At 42.6% G+C, this 18093-nt stretch overlaps 3 protein-coding genes across 9 annotated transcripts in view; 2 read left to right on the forward strand and 1 right to left on the reverse strand.

Moving 5' to 3' along the window:
- Positions 1-1333: 1333 nt before the first annotated feature.
- Positions 1334-6954, forward strand: LOC119914557 (protein SET-like). The gene is made up of 8 exons (XM_038733924.1): positions 1334-1554; positions 3532-3589; positions 3677-3819; positions 4030-4133; positions 4217-4330; positions 4536-4706; positions 5689-5814; positions 5980-6954. Exons 1-8 carry the CDS (start codon positions 1485-1487, stop codon positions 5998-6000), a joined length of 807 nt encoding a protein of 268 aa, XP_038589852.1. The 5' UTR covers positions 1334-1484; the 3' UTR covers positions 6001-6954.
- A 1918-nt stretch (positions 6955-8872) lies between these two features.
- On the forward strand, positions 8873-17063 carry dync2i2 (dynein 2 intermediate chain 2). Its single transcript, XM_038733915.1, has 9 exons — positions 8873-9202; positions 9862-10119; positions 10318-10427; positions 10567-10724; positions 12022-12131; positions 12505-12675; positions 14252-14484; positions 14576-14733; positions 16745-17063. Exons 1-9 carry the CDS (start codon positions 9125-9127, stop codon positions 16981-16983), a joined length of 1515 nt encoding a protein of 504 aa, XP_038589843.1. The 5' UTR covers positions 8873-9124; the 3' UTR covers positions 16984-17063.
- A 55-nt stretch (positions 17064-17118) lies between these two features.
- The window catches only part of sptan1 (spectrin alpha, non-erythrocytic 1), a 36701-nt gene continuing 35726 nt past the window's right edge, over positions 17119-18093 (reverse strand). For all 7 annotated transcript variants that reach the window (XM_038733905.1, XM_038733902.1, XM_038733904.1 and 4 more), the window contains 3 exons: positions 17872-18018; positions 17650-17797; positions 17119-17563 (listed from right to left, as the gene is read on the reverse strand). In XM_038733905.1, coding sequence (XP_038589833.1) covers positions 17438-17563; positions 17650-17797; positions 17872-18018 — 421 coding nt within the window. In that variant the 3' untranslated portion in view covers positions 17119-17437. The remainder of the gene's footprint in view (positions 17564-17649; positions 17798-17871; positions 18019-18093) is intronic.

Here is an 18093-nt window from a genome sequence, read left to right on the forward strand (position 1 = left end):
AATGTGTAGTAGAACTTTTTTATTTTTTAACCTAATGTCTGTATTATAGCAAACCTGTACACTGTATTTATCAACAGGATTTGAAGAGTTACATCTGTTTTACTGCTCTTTTATATTTGTATTGTTCACTGTAATCTTCTTATTGTTGGTTTTTTTAGGTAGACAATTTTAAGATCTGTCCAGGGACAACGGATGAAAAATAGCCTTTTGGCTAATTCTGGTGCATTTGCAGCAATGTTAATTAATGTACACTGTCCCTGTCAAATAAACTAATAAATAAATAAACATGTTAAGAGAAGGGGGTACTCCATAAGCTAGCATTATAGCCTATAAAGTAATAACAATCCGATCCACCTTTGCAAGCTGCAACATTAAAAAGAACTTAATGCATAAATAATTATAATAAAATTATATCATAAATACCTCATTCTGAAGTGGGCCATTCTGCATAATGACTACTTATAAGTATATTTTGATGCTAATACTTTTGTAGTTTTACTTCTAGAATGCGGGTCGTTTATTTGTAGCAGAGTGTTTCTACACTGTGGTAGTGCCATTTTTTAAATAAGAAATCTGAGTGCTTCTTCTATCTTCTTCTGTCATAGGCTGTATGATGTAAATTAGTTATACTAAGTTTGTTTGCCTCCACTTTTCAAACACCAGTCTCTCTTAAAATGAAAGGCATTAAAAGGAAAGGTATGGCATTTTTGGAGTAATATATTTTGCTCAAAGGTTATTTACATTACATTTACATTACATTAATTCATTTAGCTGACGCTTTTATCCAAAGCAACTTACAATTGCTATACATGTCAGAGGTCGCACGCCTCTGGAGCAACTAGGGTTTAATTGTCTTGCTCAGGGACACAATGGTGGATGGGTCACAGTGGGGGATTGAACCCAGGTCTCCCACAGGTTATGAACCCAATATAGAAAAGCAGCTGGATGGAGTACAAAGGAATGGGAACTTTTAGGCTTGTCAGAGAGAACACTAACCACCAGTAATATAGAACCATATTGATAAGATAAAATGTTACAAGCTCTTGAACCAACAGTGGTTTACTGTACACTGTGTATTTAATCTAATATTGTTTGACCAGTGGTTATACTTTGCAATAATGGAGCTTCAAAGTTAGATTTTGCATTCAATTTTCTGAACATACTGTGAACACACTGTGGACTTGGATGGACAGCCACAGTGAACAAGCACTTGGAAACCTACAACTACAGTTTTGAGTTGAATGTTCGGCCTGTTGCATTAAGTCGCACTCCAGCCAGCTGGGGGCAGCAGAGCACCATAAATATGTTCACCGACCGAGCGCGACGGAGAGAAACAAGCGTGTGAAGCTGCGCTCATTCTTCCTTATCGTGGGCTTGGAGACACGCACTTTATGTAAGGTGGAACTAACTTTTATCCTCCAGAGAAGAGTTATAAACCACCCGGAATATTCATCTGGTAAAACGTGTAACGGCAAACGATAATCATGTCGGCCTCATCGGCGAAAGTCAGTAGGAAGGACAATTCAAATCACGACGGAGCTGACGAGACCTCTGGTAACGTTAAGGAATGGCGGTTATCCTATAACGTTACAACGCCATTTTCATTTGTTTTTCGTCATTTTGTTATTTTCATTGTAGTTTGTTGTGTTGTATCGAGTTGAAATGCTATATGTTTATGGATAAACAGCTTAATTTATCCTTTCTTGTATATAGACAATGGGGTAAAATGTTGTTGATCAGGACTGTTCAGCAATGTAGCATGCTAGCATGGGCTAACTGTTTAGCCAGCGTGAGAGGTTAGCTAGCTATTAGCTTACATTAGCTTCTAGTTCACATGAAGGAGGCCGGTATTTGCAATGCAAAGGTTGCATTTATCGTGATGTGCAGTTATTGTAGACATTTTTGGGAGTTTTTTTTGCAAGGAGATAAGTTATTAAAGAAATCGCATGCATGAGTTCTTCATATACGTTTATGGCTGGAGCTTCATAAAGGATTGTTTGACCACAAGTGCAACATTCACTGTATCCCGTGTCCCATCAGACAAGAGAGGCCGAGCACCGATAATGTTAGCTGTTCACAACAACCGGGCTTGGCTTTGTGTGCGAGATAGTAGTTGAGCAAAATGTAAACAAGCGCTTCTCATTAGTTTAGATGGCGATAATGTCGCTGCGGGGTGGCGTTATGAAAGCGAATGTGTTTATCATGCTTAAAATGCTCTGGTAGACCTCGCAGTATGTTGTTGTCAGTGTGAAGCACGAAGCGTTTCGCAGAGACACGCCGTTAATCCGTTCATTCAAACCAGGCCGCCTTTAGCAGCAACAGGAAGCTCCAGACTAGATGAGGCAGGGGCTGTTAGCCGTGGATCCAACACACACACACACACACACACACACACACATACTCACCCCTACCTCCTGGCGTCCCGCTTTATTTAACACCATGCTCTCAATGGAGAACTCACTGAGAATCGAGTTCGTGTTGCTGGAGTATCGGGTATTTGCTACACCATAATCACGATGAAATATGTTCTGCGCATGAGACCAGTGAAATACATAGCGCAGCGCCTGTAGCCATCTGGTTAAATATCCAGCAGAACATTTTTTTTGTCTTTGGGTGAAATCTCACGATTAGTACTCGTCGTGGCCGGCTAGTTTAAACAAATAAAGTGCTGCGGATAAAGAAAGTGTTAGGTACATGCTAGGAAGCATCACTTATTATTGGAGCTCACCTGCATGGCCCAACCCATACTGGCTTTTTGTAGCAGATCTGATTTTAATAGTTGTCAGTTTAAGAATCTTAGTCTACTTTCAAACTACAAACCACTGATGACTGATTCACCTACTACTCTGATTTCGATCTTACACAATACATCATGTCATGGAAGTGTATAGATGAATATTATCAAATTTAAGTAGGGCTTTAATGGCATGGGGAGCAGACGTTTACATTGCCATGGCAAGTGTGAAATAAAAAGCATACAAACAGAACAACTGTTGTTAAATATATACGTTATAAAGAGAGTATAAACTGCTTAGACTGCTTTGGTATATTGGAGCGTCATAAATTGTGTGTGTGTGTGTATGTATGTGTATGTATGTATATATATATATATATATATATATATATATATATATATATATATATTTTTTTTTTTTGTATGTACAGTATGGTTTATTTAAATAAAAGTGCTGTACAGTTTTTACATTTTTAGCAGGGAATGTGCAAAAGTAAATATTGTGACATTTGAAGAATATTTGCAATGTGCAAGATGGTCGTCCAGAAAATGTTGGTTTTTTTACGTTAATGTAATGTGTAGTGGGGAGGTAGAGGGGTCAATATCAGTGGGGTCCTGGGACTTGTTGATGATGCCAGCTGCAGGTGGGAAGAAACTATTCTTATGGCGCAAGGGTTTAGTCCTGACGGACCGCAGCCTCCTATTGGAGGGGAGAGTCTGACTTTGTTTTCTGGGGTGGTGGTCGACACACACTATTTTTGTGCATGTGGATTAAAGAAAGTTTACTTTCCTTTCAGAAAAAGAGCAACAGGAAGCAATTGAACACATTGACGAAGTACAGAATGAAATTGACAGGTGAGTTAGTTTTGTTTGTAAGCAGTGGTAGATGGGTGTATGGAGAAAATGTTCTTATTGGCATGTTTTTGTCTTCTTTCTACCCAGACTTAACGAACAGGCAAGTGAAGAAATCTTAAAAGTAGAGCAGAAGTACAACAAATTACGCCAGCCATTCTTCCAGAAGAGATCAGAACTCATAGCCAAAATCCCCAACTTCTGGGTCACAACATTTGTCAACCATCCACAAGGTAAACTGCTGTATTTTGTTATTCTTTTATCAGTCATTATGTGTGAATGGTGAATTTAACCTTAAGAGCTAACTTTGCTTGTAACAGAGGAGTAAACAGCCCTTGTCTCAATGTATTTACAACTGCTTTATGCTTTTAAAAGTTATGTTTATGTGTTTCTCATACGCACACAATGGTCTGATCTGCTTGGCTTCTGTGTCTGACCTGTAGTTTCAGCTCTTCTTGGGGAGGAGGATGAGGAAGCTCTTCATTACTTGTCAAGGGTGGAGGTCACAGAGTTCGAGGATATCAAGTCTGGATATAGAATAGATTTTGTGAGTTGTTGGCTTAACTTTGTATTTGTCTGTTTTAAATGTCATGTCATATGCTGATAGAGATGTGTTTTTCTTTTCTGTAGTATTTTGACGAGAATCCGTACTTTGAGAACAAAGCCCTCTCCAAAGAGTTTAATGTAAATGAGAGCGGAGATCCAGTTTCCAAATCAACTGAAATCAAATGGAAAGCTGGAAAGGTGAGTTTGCATCTTTATTTGGCTTGTATGTGATTTATATGAAAAATAATTCTTATCTTTTTTTAATATTACCCGCAGTCCTACACAATCTCATTAACCTTGGAGTAGGAAAACACTAGCTCTTTTCCATGTGTAACAATGGTATTGTCTTTTCAATAAACACTTTATAAACTTAAATCTTGACCAAACACATTTCCCTCCCCAGGACCTGACGAAGCGTACAGGCCAGACGCCGAACAAAGCTGGGAAGAAAAGGCAGCACGAGGAGCCAGAGAGCTTCTTTACCTGGTTTACCGACCACTCGGATGCAGGAGCTGACGAGCTGGGGGAAGTGATCAAGGATGACATCTGGCCTAACCCGCTGCAGTACTACTTGGTAGGCTGATTGCTCTTTGCCTTTGTTTCTTCCAGTCTCAGAACGTTCAGATAGAAAACAGCCCTGTGTTAAATCGTTGCAAGGCTCTTTGTTGGTGGGGGGCGTGTATATGAAGTCCAGATCCACAAGTTTGAAGGGTTATCGGACAAAACACTGTACATCCATCCATCTATCCATCGTCAACCGCTTATCCTGCGTACAGGGTTGCAGGGGGCTGGAGCCAATCCCAGCTGGCATCGGGTGAAAGGCGGGGTGCACCCTGGACAGGTCGTCAGTCCATCGCAGGGAAAACACTGCACAGTGGTTTCTAATCTGAGACAGGATTTTACAACTCAACACAAAGTTGCCACTGTAACAGCTAATTTAGAAACAACACAAATACTGTGTTTGTTATAAATTAATCCACTATGAATGTGTGCTTACATGTGTCTGATTGGCCGATGCAGCACAAAACCGGAAGGCCCTAGTTTTAAATCTTGTTTGTTTTTTGTTTTTTTGGCACAGCACTCTGTTGGCACCCCCGCTGTTTCGGCAGCTGTGCTTATAGATTGACTTATAACAGATATTTTGTAGCAATGTATGTGGCTGATGAGTATGTTTGAGGTAGTATAAAAACAGTGTCTCCATTTTTATAGTTGGTCCAGCACTGAAAAGTTTATTTTCCAACTGTTAAATGTCCTTCCCGCTACAGGTCATGGTGAGAAGATAGAAAATGTTTGGTAAAGTTCAGTGTGTATGTCAGAAAAATGTATGTATTCAGCCTATTTGCTCTCACATAAAAAAACAACTCATTGATATCTGTATCACCCTCCAAAATCTGTAGGTGTAGTGTTATACTAGTCTAGAGGTAATGTGAGGGTCAGGCTTCCAAACAGCAGGGTTCACTGCACTGGAGAGAAGGAGATCTCATTCTGTTACTAACACACAGGTATTTAGGCATGTAAAGCCAGGGTCAGGTGGCTAATGTCTGAATGTTCCCAAGGTCCCTGACATGGAAGATGAGGAAGGTGACGGCGATGATGATGATGAAGAGGAGGGTCTGGAAGACATTGATGAGGGGGAGGAAGAGGAAGATGAAGATGAGGATGGTGATGGAGAAGATGGAGAGGTAAGGATACTGTACTTGAACCAGTAATTGTAATCCATGATAAGTAGGATGAAGACTTTCTGGCCCGAAGAAGTCCCTGAACATGTTTTAATAGCAACATAAATGACTTCTAGCACGTTCTTCTTGGAACAGTTGATGTGATCCTTTTTTTGTTTTTTCTTTCAGGATGATGGTGAGGATGATTAAACATTTCAACCAACACCACATCCCAGGCCTCCCTCTGCGATCATCCTGCAACCTACGGGAGCAAAATATTTTTTTGTTTTTTGGGGAGGGGGGGGGGGTGAGGGTGTTTGTTTAAAAAAAGAAAAGGAAAAAAAAATCCTGTGTGTCGTCAGCGTGTCCGTCCTCTTCCTCTGCAGCCACGGCCTGTCCATAGTGCCATGTCTATAGGCCAGCTCCATACACAGCAGGTCTACATGGGGTGCAGTGGGTTGGGGTGGGGGTGTCGGTGGCTCCTGGAATCTCACCTGTATTGTTTCTCTACATTTCCCAAAGACATGCAAAAGAATTAAAAAAAAATTTGTAGCATTCTGCACGTCATCCTACGTAGATTTAAAATACGTACAATAGCAATTTCTATGTAAAATATGAAATGACAGTTTCTGTTGGAGTTGTGAGTTCAATAAAAATAAGCCATGGTGCAGTGATGATTTAATCATAGCATCCTTAGCCACTTTATATATAAATGTATATTATAATATATCCAGTGGTGGGGGTACTAAGGCTTATTAGAAGTTGCATTTTCCTTTTGTGACTTATTGTACTAATGGAACTGATTAAACGCACCAGCTCGTTCCTTTCAACCATTGTAAATGTTTTGGAATATTCATGTATCTTGGTAAGACCGTTGTTAATTGTACACAGTTTAATGGGGAGGTGTGGCAGGGCTTTGACAACAACTCTGGACGTCTGTTGAAGACATTTTCATTCTCTTGTTTTTCAGGCACTCAACAAAGTTTGAAATGTACATTTTTTTTATAAAAACCTAAAAATCAAATTTTGAGCTTTGCTTAACCTTAGGTTTCTGTAGAGTCCTCTGTGGAGTCTGCAGCGTTTCTCCTTTTCCACTGGGAACCTGTTCACATTAAATTAAGTGTACCTGTTGCTTTGTTACAATAAATAAATGTATACATGCTTTCTGGCGTAGTGTGATCACATTTGGGCATTTCGGCTGCGGCTCGACAAAATCCGCAAAATGCTTTGTTTTTCACGTTCTTGCTGCCTTTAGGCCAGTCCAGAAGTTAGGTAATTACACTTTCATATGAACTATGTCTAGCAACGGTGAATGGATTTCTAAATAAATGATAAAACAGACAGGTTCATTTAGAGGTCCTTTTTCCCCCCTCAGACGATAAACGTTAAAGCAGACTGTCCCAACAGACAGCTGCATGGCGGTCTCAGTCCATGGTCTTGCTAACAGTCTGCTGTTGGACCAGCGGTCGCTATTAACCTGATCGGTCCCCCGCATTACACCGGACTTTTAATAGCAGGTCGATTTCGATCATATTTCTTGTGAAGCATGTTTTCATGTGTAGCTCGTTCCAGCTCAGCAAATTGAGCGACGACAAATAAGTAATAAGCCTTTTTAGCGGCGTGAACCCTAATTACTGGTTTCATATTAGGCTTCGGTCATAAGAGGGGTGCACTGGGCCGGACAGGACACACGCGATGGCTCTCGTATGTTAATAGGATATGAGCAGGTGAGTATGTCACATCACGTAAGTTGCAAAACAGGACCATTGACTTACAGAAGGGTGCACGAGGAGAGGATTGTTACATATACATCGCACCTTCACCAGTTCACTGGTCTGACTTGCACTCTGGATAGAAATGCATCCTTCTATAGTCAACATTTCAACGTTCATTTTATGATTACCTCAACCTCTATCTTCTTGAAATAAACGTGATGTAGTTCTCCCACCATTAGGCGGCAGTGATACGGCACCTGGGCGTTGAGGAAAATGAAAGGCACACATTTCTGCCTTTGTCACCACGTTGGGTTTGGCGAGACAGTGAGAAGTATTTCAGACAAATATAATGATTCTTGTTGCTGTTGAATTTCCTACATGTGATTTTAATGCTGTACCACAAACTCAGTCACCTCCCCTGTATTGGTGAAATATATATCTAAATATCGGGTGTATCCGGCTTACCAATGAATGTAATGTAGCATATTGGTAATTTGGGTGAAGCGACCCAAATATGCAAATATTATTGCATTTAAGCAACAAAGAACGCCCTGTAATGAGCTTCTTGAAACGGCAGAAATAAAGATAAAGGAATTATATCTGGCTAACAGTAAAACATGTACCTACAGTGTACTTTGATGATGCTGGGCTCCTCCGGCATCCTTCCCAATATAACGTTACTTGGAATCTTTGTGCAACTGCTCAGGCTAACCTGTTTGCTGTGCAGAAAAGCGTTCAGGTTTAGAAGCTATTGTAAAATCACAGCGGCACACCAGAAGATTAAAAGACTAATTCACTTTCTGCTGTTGTGCCACGAGTCCCTCTCACAGTTTGGAGGGAGATGGGCTATCGATCCTGCTGCTGTGTGCTGACAACAACAATTTCATAAATTCACTGCATTCTAACGTTACATGTTTGGTCAGCGCAAGACGGTTGATCGATGCAAGCCGAAAGTGTGAGAAGTTGGCATGGCTGTTAGGAAACCAGGGGCAGGGTGCGATGACTCTGGTGGGCCCCAATTTAACAGGGGCCTCTTTCAGAGCAAATATTTTGATTTGCCACACCTAGCTCTAAATGAGATGCTGCCACTGAGCGTTGTTTATACGGCGCGAGTAGGCTAACGTTACTCGCGCGAGACAAGGGCCTCCGTAGATAGGCGTGCGGGGTTACGAGCATGCGCAAACGCGTTTGTTCAACAGGAAGTACAGATGCATCCGCAATATATTTTCTTGACATTATTACAGCATACTATTAGGAAACAATTAAAATATAACATCATGTGTTGTTAAGTGTGTGTTTAGTTTAATTTTAATTAAAACATATCAATGAATCGACATCAAAACACTTCTGAAAGTAAAGCTAGGAATATAATCCTGCAAAAAAGCGGAAGTGAAAACGGGATTTCTCTCTTGCCTCTGGACATACTCTCCGTAACCAAGGTAACGCTAGCTTTGTTGAAACTGGCTGGCAACAGCGTACAACGTTCAGATGCTTGAAAACTGTTCGAACTGACCGAGCTAGCTGTTTGAAAAGTGGCTCGCAGTTACAACTCTGAATGCAGTTAATGCTGGTTAAGATAGTTAATGTGTCTTTAGCCCGAGCAAACCTCATTCCTTAGCATGTTTACTGACGAAGTCGTGGACTCCGTGAGTATCCAGTCTCTGTGGAGGAAATCTCAGCAGTCGTCGCAGGAGTCGGTAAGTTACGTTATGTTTGAGCCACAGTGCCAACTCTCAGTCCCAAAGTGCTCTGTTAGCACGAATCTAGCACAGTGTACTTGTTGCCTATAATTGCTGAATGTTTCATGTATTGCAGAAACAATATTGTTCCTACAGTAGCTAGCTACAGAGATAGAGCGATAACCCAGTAAATTAAGTTAACGTTACTTTCAACTTTACACTGCATTAACAGGGCTGCGATTTCCCCAAGACAACAGCCTGTAGCTTCAGACCAAAACCACTTGAATACGAGATATTGAATGGATTCAATTGTCTTACATTAATACGTATAAACAACATATTTGTTCAAGGATAATCAGGGTATGAAATTAGCACCTGCCAAATACAGTGTAAATGTAGGTAATAATTTCAGGTCTGCTGTCAAGTACCACTATAACTGCCAGTATTTACAATTCTAAAGTATTTTACACAGATCTCAGAAGTGGCCGACAAAAAAACTGAGTGGAGCTGAAGCAGTCACCTAAATCTAACATTTTAAACAGTAAAAATTGTGATATCTGGCCACTCAACACAAAGCATCAATATTGCACTTAACTGCAATTAATCGTAGAACTCAAAATTGTGATTGATTGATGTGCATCCCTAAATAGAAGGGCTTTATTTTTCTGGTGTTTTAGAGAGGCTGTCAGACCAGAGTGGTGCACAGTGCTGAGGCAGAGGCCCAGACTGTGTCAGCTACCATCAGCTGTACCCAGACGGAGCCACAGTACCAGGCGACACAGCAGCTCTTTCCAAACCACGATAAGCTGGAGCCGCCCGGCCTGAAGGACTTCCTGCAGCGGGTTGAAGACACGGTCATCAGAGAGTTGGTAAAAAATGCCAAGAGTCATGCCTTTGATGGGTTCCAGGTGAACTGGGAAGATCACAGTCAGCTGGTAAGCAGAACCAATGAATGGAACAAAGATGGTGTTTTCTGATTTCTTAGACAGGTGACAGCTTTGTTAGCCAAAGGAGAGTCTGTAGTTGTTCCTGATGACATGTTTAAATATTTTTGGAGCATTCTGGATGCAGATTGGGGTTGATTTAACTTCATGAAGAGTTCTTTGTTTTACACTGTTCTTTCATGTTTGCAGGTTTCATGCCTTCATTGCCTTCAACATCCCAGCGCTCACGAGAGAGGTCTTCATGTAACCAGTGTGTCCTGGAGTTGTACAGGTTCAGTTATCGTCTGTGCCTACGGTCGGTACGTTAGTGTTTCACCTGTATACATTTCATGTAAACAAACCTGAGACTCCGCCATGGATGTCCTCAATGTTTTCCCCCTCACTTTAGTCTCTTAGTTTTCAGGGTCAGGTGTGTGAGTGTGTGTTTTTGGTGTGCAGGATTGATGATGGAGACTGGAGCACTGAGGGCTCATGTGTTTGTACATGGAACCTGGACCGTCGGGCCCTGAACCCCAAGCAAGCCGATCTGGTCATAGATGTTCCCACTGCAGTCACTGCTCTGTGCTGTCACCCCAACCAGCCGGCCCTCATCGCAGGTACACTGCCAGTATGAGCTTTCACATCGGGAACTGATAACAGACTCTGTATGCCTACAGTCTGAATCAGGTCAACTCAAATACAAATATCTTATCTCAATGTCAGGTTTTTAAAAGTATTAAAACATGTAGTTCAGCTGGCAACAAAAGAAAGCTGGACTCATTCATTCCTTCATTCAGTTCCTGTTGTCGTAGTTTATAATATTCATAGTTTAAATTTCCACAGTGTCAGATAGCTAATGCTGAATTCATGTAATGTCAGCAGAATGGTTGGAATGAATATACCTACTGTTATTCTATCTATGGAGCATTTCTTGGGTTATTCCAAGGTGTTTAGCCCTATTGCTAGCCTTGTAGTCACACCAGATAGAAGTATTATTGTTGTACGATGTATTTGTAGTGGTTTCTTAACCGGTGTAACCACATACAAAAACAGATTTAAGTGATCCCTATCAAATGTCAGTTTTTGTGTATGTGATTATGGAAAAAATGACTCCTGATCCATCATTATCAGATTTTTTAAGATCAACTATCCTGCTCAAAAATGTCAAAAAAAAGTCTTGGATTACAAATGCCACAGCTGTGTTCAAGTACCTGCAAGACTTCTTCCCTAAGCTTTCTGAGGTAAAGATCAATGCCGATGTATACAATAATTATAACTGATACATCTTCATTTGGCCCGGTGTCAACTTCCACAGGAAGCCTCTTACAAGTGTTTCAGCAGCGGAGCGTGCAGCCTGCCCCACGTTCTAACGTCACGTTATGACTTGTTTATAATATGTCCTTTTGTGCTTCTACTACGTTCTTCACAGCTCGCTGTGGCCTGTCTTCGTTCCATTGTATGCAGGCTGCATATACCACAGGGAACATTTCAGAATTGTCTGTTTTAACTGGGTTTATTGTTTATATACAATTGGAAATCTGCATAAACTAGAATGGCTGCGATCAACTCCGGCAGCCGCGACGCATACGGACTCAGTGGACTTTCGGACTTCGGGGACGTAGTCTGAAAGTCCAGGGTCATATAAGCTTGGTATAGATGACTTGGTAGCAGGTGGGCCCTGTGATGAAGCTCTGCCCCCACTGTGCTGAGAGTCTACCTCTGCCCCTGAGTAGGACTAACCATATTGCATATATTGATTTTCATGAGAAAATCGGTGGAGTGCCCCTTTAAAGAAGACCCTGAGCCATGCAGATGCCCTGAACAATAGACCTTTTATAATGTTGTCCACTGAGGAATGTTTCTTTGCAATCTCAGAGTTGTTGAGTTTGTGTATGTGTGCTGTTGTGGCTGCAGGGGGTCTGTACAGTGGAGAGGTGGTAATCTGGGACACGAGTCGTACTCAGGACCCTGTGCTGGTTCAAACTGGGATGTCAGTAGACAGCCACAGAGAGCCTGTTTATCAGGTGAGTTGTATCTGTTTGGCTTTCTATTGAAACTTTGCTATTATCCAATCAGAAATCACAGGATTCTGAGTTTGAGAGGCTTTAGCAAAGTTGCAAGAATAAAGGGGAAAAAATATCAGCCTCGGTCCAAAACTACTGGCATAGGGATTAACCCTGTGGTAGAAAACTTGTCTTTTTGATTTGTGACTGAGGAGTCTCCGTGGAAGAAGAATAAACACTTCAACAAGATGAACTGAAGGAGCCATACTGTGGTGGAAACTGCTCTTTGATTTATTAGTCCAATCAGTAGATTAGAAGACACTATGTCATGTGTTTGTGTGTGTGTGTGTGTGTGTGTGTGTGTGTGTGTGTGTGTGTGTGTGTGTGTGTGTAGGTTGCCTGGGTACCCATGCAGAAGAAAGGAGAGTTTGGGGTCCTGAGTGCCAGTTCAGGAGGGAGGGTGCTGATATGGACAGTGGACTCAGATCAGGGCAGGTTGGTCCTGAATTCTGCCTACGCCTTAGTGCGACAGCAGGTTCCCCACAGCAGCAGCAGCAGCTTCAAGGTGAGCCTCAGGATAAGAGAAAACACGGTAACCAACCAATCTACACTGTCAGAGTAAATCACAGATGACACCAAACAGAAAGCAACTCTGTGTACAGAGTACTTAACAGGGGTGTCCGTGAGATGGAAAGAAGAGGAACTCACCATACTGTATCACAGACTAAATGAGTCCAAATTTAATCTCATTGTTGTTGTCTTTACAATTAAAAACAAAACAACATCATCAGAGGAGTGTGCATATTTCAATCACAAATGAGTATGAATGCAGGAACCTGGGCGCATTGAAGTGATGCTCCAAGGGACAAAAAGCCAGTGAGTTCAGCTGAACAATTCAGCTATTTCACACCCATTTATTTCAGAGATTTAAGCAAGTGTTTAAATAACCTTTAGGAACTCCTAGGTTAGGATTTAGGTTTTTTTAGCCATTCATGGCTTTAGGAATGTCAGTGTCATCCACCCAAAGGGGTGGACCGAAAGAATGACCAGACTGACATATCTATTATTTGACTATTGGATGGATTGTCATGGAATTTGGTTCAGACATTCATGTTCTGAAGTTAATTCATGTTCAGGGGAGGTATCATACTGAATTAGGTGATTTTCTAACACTGATATTCCCATCAGCCTCAGTTGTACTTTGTGTTTGGTGCTAATTAGCAGGTTTTAGCATGCTAACACACTGAACTAAGATGGTGAACATGTTGAACAATTGCTGTAGACTTGTTTTAACAGTGAAATCCCTGACGAAGGTTGCTGGACTGAAACATAGCTACTCAAATAATTTACCGTAAGTACTGGCAGAGTGTTGGAGTTATCCTATGCATCTGTCTGAATACAGATGTACAAGGTTTTTATTGAACACTGGAAACTGATTACCAGTGTCAGAATTCATGCTTCAGAAACAGGTTTAGTCTCATTTTTTGCCTGCCAGTTGTATCTGGGGTAATCACAGTGTGTTTATTAGGGCTACTTCACTCAAAGGAAATTTGCACAGTGTGTATTTAAAACTCTACAGAAATAATTTATAAAGTGTATGCTGGGATGTTTTAGTGTCACAGGGTTATTGACACTAAATGCCTGATTTAACTGTTTGTCAGAGCAATGGCCTGTGTTAAGAAACAGTGCTCTGGAGCTCCTACCAGAGGGGGAAGTAGGAACAGGTTATATCTAGGGTGTGATGGAGGGTCTGATGTTTCCTGACTCTGGGCATGTGTAAGTCCTGAATGGAGGGCAGGTTAGCACCAGGGATTTTCTCTGCAGTCCTGACTGTTTCTTATAGTCTGTTCCTGTCCTGTTTGGTGGCTGATCCAAACCAGACAGTTAAGGATGAACAATGAACAGACTGGATGATTTCAGTGTGGAACTGGATCAGTAGCACTGCAGGAAGTACATCCTCTGCTGGGCCTTTTTGATTGAGTTGATATTGCAAACCCACTTTATGTCCTGGGATATTGTGGATCTCAGAAACCTGAAGGTACCACACACCCTAAAACAGTAAAAGAAGTGATTCCCAGACTGCCCCTGTGTGCTCTAGTGTGGGTACAGGTTAAAAACATGTAGTTTTGTGTCGCCCGTAGGCCAGAGGCAGCAGCACTGTGGGTGTCACTTCCCTGGCTCTCTCTCCCTGGGACTCTGACACCTTCTTGGTGGGCTCTGAGGGTGGCCTACTGCTCAGATGCTCCTTCTCCTCCCAGACGCCGGCAGCAGCAACTTCTGAAGGCCAGAGTGTGACACTGAGAGCCCCGGCGGTCTTCTCGTTCAGACCTCGAAGCGGCCCTGTCCACTCCATACACTTCTCCCCTTTCCACAGGTCACAGCTCCGCTCACCAACCAAACACATGATCATTACAGACCAGCAGCTATTTTACAGGTGGCTAAATTGTTTCTCATGTTGTCTGCAGGAACCTCTTTGTGAGCGCTGGGACTGATGGTCTGGCCCACCTCCACTCTCTGCTGCAGGCCAACCCACTGCTCTCTCTCAGGGTTTCAGACTCCTATGTTTTTCAGGTGCAGTGGTCTCCAACCAGACCTCTGGTTTTTGCTGCAGCCACCGGTCAAGGTACAGCATCAAAGCTTTGTGTGTGGATGGTATAAATAAAATAAATTAACACATAACAATTAAAATAATAACTACGGAGAGTAAGTTGAACAATAAAGAGAGGGAATAAACATAAATAAGATATCTTTTCCAGAGGTATGCAGCTGTTCACAGTCCAACTGGCAACTGGAGACCTGATTTCATTGCAAAACATTTTTGATTTCTGTAAGCTTGATGGAATGACAATGTCTAAGATTAGAATTTGAGAGTTTGCCAAAATGGTATATCTCAGATGGGGAAATACACTCATTGTCCACTATATTATTAGGTACACCTTGCTAGAACCGGGTTGGACCCCCTTCTGCCTTGATTCTTGGTGGCATACTCTCAACAAGGTGTTGGAAACATTCCTCAGACACTTTGGTCCATATTGACATGATAGCATCACGCAGTTGCTGCAGATTTGTCGGCTGCACATCCATGATGAGAATCTCCCATCTCACCACACCCCAAAGGGGCTGACTTGGATTGAGATCTGGTGACTGTGGAGGCCGCTGGAGTACAGTGAACTCATGTTCAAGAAACCAGTTTGAGATGATCTGAGCTTTGTGACGTCGTGCATTATCCTGCAGGAAGTAGCCGTCAGCAGATGATACACTGTGGTCAGAAAGGGATGGACATGAAAGTGTGCCTAGAAAATATCCCCCGCACCATTACCCCACCAGCAGCAGCCTGAACCGTTGATACAAGGCAGGATGGATCCATGCTTCCATGTTGTTCACGCCAAACTCTGACCCTACCATCTGAATGTCGCAGCTGAAATCAAGACTCCTCAGACCAGGCAACGTTCTTCCAATCTTCTATTGTCCAGCGTTGGTGAACCTGTGTGAAACGAAGCCTCAGTTTCCTGTTCTTAGCTGACAGGAGTGGCCCCCGGTGTGGTCTTCTGCTGCTGTAGCCCGTCTGCTTCAAGGTTGGACGTGTTGTGCGTTCAGAGATGGGATTCTTGGTTGTAACAAGTGGTTATTTGAGTTTCTGTTGCCTTTCTGTCATCTGGAACCAGTCTGCCCATTCTCCTCTGACCTCTGACATCAACAAGGCATTTTCGTCCACACAGCTGCTCACTGGATATGTCCTCTTTTTCAGACCTTTCTCTGTAAACCCTGGAGATGGCTGTGTGTGAAAATCCCAGCAGATCAGCAGTTTCTGAAATACTCAGAGCAGCCCGTCTGGCACCAACAAGCATGCCACGTTCAAAATCACTTAAATTCCCTTTCTTCCCCATTCTGATGCTCGGTTTGAACTTCACCAAGTTGTCTTGACCACGTCTACATGCCTAAATGTATTGAGTTTCTGCCATGTGATTGGCTGATTAGTGGCCGGTGAATGTAGTCTGAAGTAATCCCATTAACCTTAATCGTGGGGGACTTGTACAATGATTTTATTAAACTGACAAAATTGATCATCAAAACCAAATTTCTCAAAGAACTCTAGAGAGAAGAGACCATCCTAGCTGGTCAAAACCCTTTTCGGCATCAAGGGAGATTGCAATGCTGGGTATCCATCCTCCTTTGAAGGTAACAATTTAAAGGGGAAATTTGGCTCCTATTCTGTGGATGTCCAGTCAGTATTGATGGTAATTGTAGTAAACAGAAGCAATAAGTTCCTCGGTGTGTGCGCTGCATTAACAGAGAAAGCAAAGTTCTCCTGCTCACAGTCATGCCAGCCATGCCTCCATGTACCAGGATGCATTACACCCAAGCTTCTGATGCTCATGCCCACCCAGTGGACCTCTACAGCCTTAAGCAAGCTAGCTGCCGACATAGCTACATCATTACCATCAGTGCATATCTATCAAGTACAATTACATACAGCAGCAACCAGGGCAGGACTTTCACAGCAGCTTGTCCAGACCTTATGATGGATTTCTCCATGTGGTGTGTGTTGAATGTATGAATTGACTTAAACAATGTATTTCAGACTCAAGACAATGTTAGGCCATGTTTTCTCTCTCTCGCTCTCTCTCTCTAAGGTGAGGTGCAGATATTCGACCTGGGCCGTAGGTCCCTGAGGCCAGCAGCCACCATCCAGCAGGGTGACCAAGGCCAAGCTGCAACTTGTTTGGCCTTCAACTGTCAGAACCCTCACCTCTTGGCGGTGGGGAAAACAGATGGGACAGTGGGTGTTTGGCAGCTGAGCGCTGATTTGACTGAGCAAAGCCCCAGAGAGAGCGCCCAGCTGGAGCAGATAGCCAATCAGGTGGCAGAATGAGAAAACCTGGGACTGTTGAAGACTGCTGCATGGGACTGATTTATTTTAACTGTTTTTTAAAATAAATAAGTCAACACTAAGTCAAAGAATTGCACAATTAAATTGTGGAAGTGAAATGAAAACAGAGCAGAGGTGTCCAGTTCTAACCAGTAGCGTTTATTAGAGCACACTGCAGTTGTTAAGGTGTTGTTACAACATTATTGTTACTATTAGGTTCTTAAATTCATCGAAAGCACAAGCTAAAACAGCTAAAACAATCACATTCAAATGCAGACAGATCCACTATGCTATCATGAGAAGCACACAGAGTTAAGGGTAGAGCGAGATAAATAGATAGTACAGATAGTTGTTATTAGTGAGTATTCCTAGTGCCACAGTCATGCAGTTTCAGCCGTGTGTTCGTATCGAAGTGTGGGGGAAAACGCGTCCCGATTGGTCACTGGTGGGCGAGGGATCAGTTGACGAAGAGCGAGCGAGTAAATTCGACAAAGTCGAAAGCTGACGGCAGTTCGCGGCCCTTGCTGTCGAGGTAGGGCTTCATGTGTGAGAGGCAGTAGTCGGCCTGCTCCTTGGTCAGGTTCTGAAAGGGAGAAGGGGACAGTTAGACCACCATGAAGACCTGCCATTCAGAGTGAATCCACAGAGTGAGCAGTGAACACGTCTGACCTGGTAGAGCTCTTCTTTAGTGACGTAGGGTTTGTTCTCGGTGCTGAGAGCTCGGAAGGCGCTCTCTATCTCCTCACTGGACTTGACGTTCTCTGTCTCGCGGCTGATCATGAACGCCATGTACTCCTGCAACGACACATTGCCATCCCTGCGGACACAGATTCCTCAGTTAGGTTCCGCTTTACATCCCTATCTATGTCATTTCCTGAACATGTGACAGACCTGTTGGGATCCACAGTGTCAAGTATGGCCTCAAACTCTGGATCAGGTTCTCCTTCTTCCACCATGGGCAGGTCGTAGCCCAGTGAACGAAGACACGACTTGAACTCCTGGTGGTTCAGACGGCCAGACTTTTCCTTGTCAAAGTGCCTGCAAATAATTAGATGTAGATGAGGATGTGACTTTGTCAGACGACATCGATATGTCATGATGAAGTCAGGTTGA

Source organism: Micropterus salmoides, unplaced genomic scaffold, assembly GCF_014851395.1.
Source record: "Micropterus salmoides isolate LMB-PRFRI ecotype aquatic unplaced genomic scaffold, ASM1485139v1 Ms_hic_scaffold_20, whole genome shotgun sequence".
NCBI classification, from domain to species: Eukaryota; Metazoa; Chordata; class Actinopteri; order Centrarchiformes; family Centrarchidae; genus Micropterus; species Micropterus salmoides.

Coding starts and splice junctions, on each gene's coding strand:
- LOC119914557 (XM_038733924.1), top strand. CDS start 1,485: ATGTCGGCCTCATCGGCGAAAGTCAGTAGGAAGGACAATTCAAATCAC. Junction 4,707..5,688: donor ACCCGCTGCAGTACTACTTG/GTAGGCTGATTG, acceptor AATGTTCCCAAG/GTCCCTGACATGGAAGATGA. Junction 5,815..5,979: donor GTGATGGAGAAGATGGAGAG/GTAAGGATACTG, acceptor TTTTTCTTTCAG/GATGATGGTGAGGATGATTA.
- dync2i2 (XM_038733915.1), top strand. CDS start 9,125: ATGTTTACTGACGAAGTCGTGGACTCCGTGAGTATCCAGTCTCTGTGG. Junction 10,725..12,021: donor CCAGCCGGCCCTCATCGCAG/GTACACTGCCAG, acceptor TTGTGGCTGCAG/GGGGTCTGTACAGTGGAGAG. Junction 12,676..14,251: donor GCAGCAGCAGCAGCTTCAAG/GTGAGCCTCAGG, acceptor TGTCGCCCGTAG/GCCAGAGGCAGCAGCACTGT.